General features: G+C 42.4%; 1 protein-coding gene across 1 annotated transcript in view; it reads right to left on the bottom strand.

Moving 5' to 3' along the window:
- The window catches only part of LOC103508931 (clathrin heavy chain), a 14,662-nt gene extending 8,577 nt beyond the window's left edge, over positions 1–6,085 (bottom strand). Inside the window, exons 1-2 of the mRNA XM_026823405.1 lie at positions 5,824–6,085; positions 5,317–5,467 (exon numbers count right to left, since the gene is read on the bottom strand). Coding sequence (XP_026679206.1) covers positions 5,317–5,467; positions 5,824–6,054 — 382 coding nt within the window. The 5' untranslated portion in view covers positions 6,055–6,085. The remainder of the gene's footprint in view (positions 1–5,316; positions 5,468–5,823) is intronic.
- Between the last annotated feature and the right edge of the window lie 190 nt (positions 6,086–6,275).

The raw sequence follows: 6,275 nt of genomic DNA, 5'->3' as shown, positions 1-6,275 counted from the left end.
GGTTGTTTTCCCCCACCAGAAAAAAAAAATTGTCCCCGTTTTTTTTTGGATTAAAAAAAAAAAAAAAAAAAAAATCAACGGGTTACTTTCTGATGTTCTCGTGTTGACCCAGCACTTAAATGAGAAGTATTGTGTCTCTTCTCACCCACCTGGTGAGAGGCATACCACGGGATGGGATGCTACGACACAGACCACACAAATCTAATGTAGCAGTTGTTTCACTGCTAAGAACTAAAAACAGCGGTCAAACACTACAAGAGAAAGTAATAATGGCTACAGTGTCGGAATCAGTAAATTTCCGCGGTCCTGGTAGTAGTTGATGAGGTCTTCTAGTTCATCTGCGTGCACCACGATGTGAAGGCCGCACATCTGCGCCAAACTGTGGACAGAAATGAGGAAACGAGTTAACGAATTGTTTTAGTGAACTGTAGAAGTCACTCAGAAGTGCCACAAAGGGGTTCCAATCTAAAGATTGTAAGTATTGGGGGCACGGTTGGTCCAGTGGTAACGCGCTAGCTTGCCATGCAGAAGGTCTTGGGTTCGATTTCCTTTTTTTTATTAACAAAATGATCCCTCTCAAGTCAGACTGAAACAAATTTTGGCCGATCAAATGTTTGGAATTGATGTTCCAGTGCAGCACAAAACACTGGCTCCAAGTTTAGAAAAATAGGATTTTTTTTAGTTATTGTTTCATTACAAAATTTCATCAGTAAATAAATGGTTTCTTCAAATAAAATTGATCCCAAGGGCAAGGTAAACCTAGACCTTTGGACAAATGGAGTGTGTCTGAAGGCATGTGATAAGTACCAATCCACTCGACCCAGTTCCCTCTATTAAACTTCGAAAAAAATGTTGTTTACAAATGTCGGGACATTGACCATTAGGCCATTTTCCTAAAAAACTTCGAAAAAAAAAAAGATGGTCACTTACTTGAGGAATCGTTCGGGGTTATTGTTGCTGTCGATGTAGATCTTGGCGAGAGCGTTGTGCGTGGCTGGTTCCGTGCACGCCTCATGAACTCGGGACTCTAACCAGGGGAGTAGCAGCTTCAATCTGTTCCGCTTCTCTACCTGAAGAACAAGAGAGGAAGCAGAAATGGAAAGATAAAATTAGTTGAAAGGGAAGAGTAGCCGTATTTTATGTGACTTTTATCCTGCCTCGGTGGTGCTGTCCACACAGGCGAAGCACACCTCCTTCCACGTCCGCGTACTGTTGGCTTTCCGCGCGGAATCGACAGCGCCCTGGTACTCCTTCAGGTGTACCAGTGTGATGGCCAGACGGGCGAAGTTCGAGACGTTGTTGTAGAGGATCTTGGCCGGTTCGTACATTTTGTCGTCGAAACAACGATCGCCGATCTTCTGAATATCGGCGTGATTCGGTCCTAAAAGAGGGAAAATTTGTTGGTTGGGTGGAAGAGCTCCTCTAGGAGAACCCTGCCACTTAAAAGAAAGCCGTAAAAAAAAAAAAAATCAATTAAAAAAAAAGTTGTTGTAGCGGCTTCAGCTGTAGCCGAATGGTGGTGGCACAATTAAGAAAAGATATCTTTTTTTTATCGGCCATACACCGGGCTGATGGTCTCTAGATGTGTATAATTGGCTCGTCCTGAACCACAGTCAACCATCGTGAGGACTTGGTGTTTATTTTTTAAAAACAGAGAGAACACTTTGAAGGACTGCCAGTTAGCTAGGCTAGGATTGAACCCACGCCCTACTGTTCACCATGCGAGCGTTTTGACCACTATACCACCAAGAATTTTCAAAAATCCCTCACCTGATATAAACTCCTCCAGGTCAGCCAACCTATTGGTTCTCGCATAGGCATAAATGAGTTCGCTCTCAATGTAGGACTCCCTCGCCTTTTTCCGTGCCATCTGCAGGTATCGAACCCGCAACCTCAAAACAGGAGGGCGTGGGTTCAATCCCAGCCGAGGTATGGAATTTTATCCTCAATACAAGTTGAGAATTTGACCACAATAATAGTAGTACCCTACTGCTGGAGTAAACGGACTTTTCAGTCCTATGCGAGCAGTATAAATAAGCACTATTATTATTTTATTCAAAAAGAGATATGAAGCATATTCAAAGCATAGCATATTTCATTTTATTATTTTATTCTTTTTTCAAAGCATATTCCATGGTGATTACCTACATGAACCCATGTATCAAAATATATTTTCCCTTAACATGAGAGACAAACTCTTTAATTCTTGGAACGTTTTCATAAAAAAAGGCAAAATTTCACTCAGAGGCCCTCTTTCAGATAACTATTGAACATAAGTGGCCTGTGACAGCAAGTGTGGCCGCACTATTAAGCCCACAGAGGGAAGAGGCCCTCTTTCAGATAACTATTGAACATAAGTGGCCTGTGACAGCAAGTGTGGCCGCACTATTAAGCCCACAGAGGGAAAAAAAACAACGACTATTGGCTGGCAAACAATAGGTTCATTTTTACTTTCCTTATCCTATAGGAAGGAAAGTAATGTAATCGGGTCAAATTTTCGATGGTCAGTTTTTAGTGTCAAAACACGTTTTGAGGCCATTGGTCCGTATGTCTGCCTGTCTGTAAACAAAATATCTCGAGAACGGTAATAGCTAGAGACTTGAAATTTGGTATGTGGCTGTGAAATGTGACAAGGATGCGACACGAAACTTGAAACGCGATTATCACGAAACTATGTGTCAGTTATGCCCCTCAAATTTTCGATGGTCAGATTTTAGTGCCAAAACACGTTTTGAGGTCCCTAGAGCCCAAATACAAAGTTTCAGCCATTAGTCCGTGTGTGTGTGTCTGTGTGTCTGTCTGTAAACAAAATATCTCGAGAACGGTAAGAGCTAGAGACTTGAAATTTGGTATGCAGTTGTCAAATGTGACAAGGATGCGACACGAAACTTTTGGTTAAGGTCGGTGCAACGCTTGGCGGTATTTTGACCGCTTTTGGACAGATTTCGACCTTTTTTGGTGGTTTTCAGCTATAGCGACAAAACGGAAAAGCAGAATTTTGAATTTGGACGAATCATATCGAAATATGGAATTGTAAATACTTTTCCATACTTTGGTGATTTAGGGCACAGTAAGTCAGGAAGGAGTCAAGTAAAGCTGTATTTTACTATGGTACATTTTCGATTCCACCAAAATATTCCACTGTGGACGTCCACACTTGCTGCCACGGGCCACTTATTTTCAATGGTTATCTGAAAGAGGACCTCTGAGTGAAATTTTGCTAATTTTCGATGAAAAAAAATCCAAGAATTAAAAAGTCTGCCTCTCGTGTTAAGGGAGATGAGTTAATGGGAGATGAGTCATGGGTTTCTGTGGGTAAACACCATGGAATATGCTTTGATAATCAGTAATCAGGGTGTCGAAACTGAAAATTCATATCTCCTTGGTGGAAAAAAAAGTTAAAATAATAAAATACGGTTTAACTCAAGTATGAGATATTGGGAAAAAATCCTACAATGCTGCAGTGAGCACCAAAGTTGTGACATAATAACACAAAGAAATTGCATTTACATTTTACAAAATGTATTGGTGACATTTTGAAAAAACCTCTTCCATGTGCCTCGGTTTTGGACCTGGCTGACTTCCAACTTCTTCTCTTTCAAATCCTGTGGAAACACTTTGTCCATATATCTCATTTTCGGTCTTCCCCTGGTCTCTCTTACCTCCAACTTCCATATCTCTCAGCCTCTTTCATAACATATTCTTGATCTCTTCTTTCTACTTGTCAAAACTATTGAAGCTTTTTTTCCTGTATTTTCCTTGAGATCTCTTTCACTTTCACCGTTCTGGACTGGCAAAATAAATGTGGTCAAATTCTCAAATTATATTGAGGATAAAATTCCATACCTCGGCTGGAATTGAACCCACGCCCTCCTGTTTACCAGGCGAGCGTATTGACCACTACACCACCGAGGTAGGTCCCACTTACCTGTATACAGATCTGTAGGTTAGCGCGAATATTATTGGTCAGCATGGCTTTCAAACACTCCAATGAGTCTTCCACAGACAGAGTACCAAAGTATCCCACCAACCAATCAGCGTTGAGCAGTTGAGTATGCACCACAGCCCGCTTGATATCGTACAGGTCTGGGGAATAAGACAATAAACAGGTGTCATTAGGTGAGAATTGTGTTGTTTACAAATGTCGGGAATTTTGCCCATTAGGCCATTTTTCCTACAGGTGAGAATTGTAAACAGGTGTCATTTGGTGAAAACATAAACTATACTGCTGCTCAAAGAGAAAGTAATAAATATGACCTTTGAACGGGCCATAGATATTTTCCTATCTGATGAATTCAATATGACACAAAAATGAAAATCAAATGGGCCATACATACATACATAGTCTTTTCAACAGACAGAGTACCAAAGTATCCCACCAACCAATCAGCGTTGAGCAGTTGAGTATGCACCACAGCCCGCTTGATATCGTACAGGTCTGTGGAAATAAGACAATAAACAGGTGTCATTAGGTAAGAATTGTGTTGTTTACAAATGTCCGGAATTTTGCCCATTAGGCCATTTTTCCTACAGGTGAGAATTGTAAACAGGTGCCATTTGGTGAAAACATAAACTATACTGCTGCTCAAAGAGAAAGTAATAAATGACCTTTGAACGGGCACAAAAATATGACGATATGACACAAAAATGAAAATCAAATGGGCCATACATAGACTTTTCCTAGCTCTAAAACTTAAAAGAATTTAGGGAATTCCCAGCCGTTTCAAAGTTGAGCGGGGGTGGCCATCTTAGGCCGGCCACTCACTATCAGGTAGACCCAATAGGCGTACCTGTCAGGCAGGGCCGTACTTCATTAGACGCATGTGGTCTGTGTAGTTATTTACATTTAATAAATTGGCCAGTAAAATAATCAATTCAGCGATTATTGTCGGGCTTTATTGCTGTCAGGCAGGGCCGTACTTCATTAGACGCATGTGGTCTGTGTAGTTATTTACATTTAATAAATTGGCCAGTAAAATAATCAATTCAGGGATTATTGTCGGGCTTTATTGACGGTAATTCGAAACTTTAACGTACCTGTATAATGTTCAAGGGCCCGTTGAAGAAGGCCGGCTTTCTCGCACAGCTGGGCAATATGGGCCCGGTCGTAATGGGTGAACATCTGATTGCCCAGAATAGCGTCGGCCACCTGGGGCGCCGAAATGAGGTTCATCTCGAGTAGGCGGGTCTGCAGGGGGCCCTCCCCGGGGCGGTTGTTCTTGAGGGCGTCCAACAGGAAGGCGGTGCACTGCTGTACCATGCTCTGCTCCATGAAGATGTCCACACCCCCCCCGTCCGGGTTTCGAACCCACTCACCCTTGGTGATGATGTCCTTGAAGTGGGACTCTCGCCAGGCCTCACTGGGGTGTGTCATCATGGCTATTACAGCGTTGTCATATTCCTCGTATTTATCGTACAGGAATACCAGCTCCGACCAGAGGTGAGCTTGTTCTGCAGCGCGAAGCACCTGAATAAGAGAGAAAAAAAGGGTTTTTTTTGTAAAACAAAGGTCCCGGGTTCGAATCCCACCATTAAAAAAAAATGCACTCGTTTTTCGATTGCAAATATTTCAACGAGTTACTTTCTGGTGTTCCCGTGTTGACCTAGTACCTAAATGGGAAGTATTGCGTCTCTTCTCGTCCATCTGATGACACAGACCACATGAGTCGAATGTAGCAGTGGATTAATTGCTACGAAATAAAGAAAAGGTGGTGAAACACTCATCTTGAAAAAAAAAAAAAAAATCGAACCCACGAACCACCGCTTAAGACGCTTTTCTACCTTCCAAGTTAACTAGGCTCGCAAATCCAGCTCCTAACATACCTTGGGAATGTTAACTCGGGACCAGAACAACTCCAGATGTTCCTTCATTTTGGCCGGCTTATATTTGGAATACAGGATGGCCAGTTCCGTGAACATGCCCATATGGGCCCTCTCCAGGCCGAGAGCGGCCTCCAGGAGGTTAATAAGCTCCTCGAAATAGCCGCGGTCCTGGTAGTAGTTGATGAGGTCTTCTAGTTCATCTGCGTGCACCACGATGTGAAGGCCGCACATCTGCGCCAAACTGTGGACAGAAATGAGGAAACGAGTTAACGAATTGTTTTAGTGAACTGTAGAAGTCACTCAGAAGTGCCACAAAGGGGTTCCAATCTAAAGATTGTAAGTATTGGGGGCACGGTTAGTCCAGTGGTAACGCGCTAGCTTGCCATGCAGAAGGTCTTGGTTTTCGATTTTTACCATCGACAAAAAAAAAAAAAAAAAGTACTCGTTTTTTT

The sequence above is a fragment of the Diaphorina citri genome, unplaced genomic scaffold (assembly GCF_000475195.1).
Source record: "Diaphorina citri unplaced genomic scaffold, Diaci psyllid genome assembly version 1.1 scaffold448, whole genome shotgun sequence".
NCBI lineage: Eukaryota > Metazoa > Arthropoda > Insecta > Hemiptera > Psyllidae > Diaphorina > Diaphorina citri.
The sequence above is the reverse complement of the archived record's forward strand: the minus strand, read 5'-3'. Positions and strand labels throughout refer to the sequence as shown.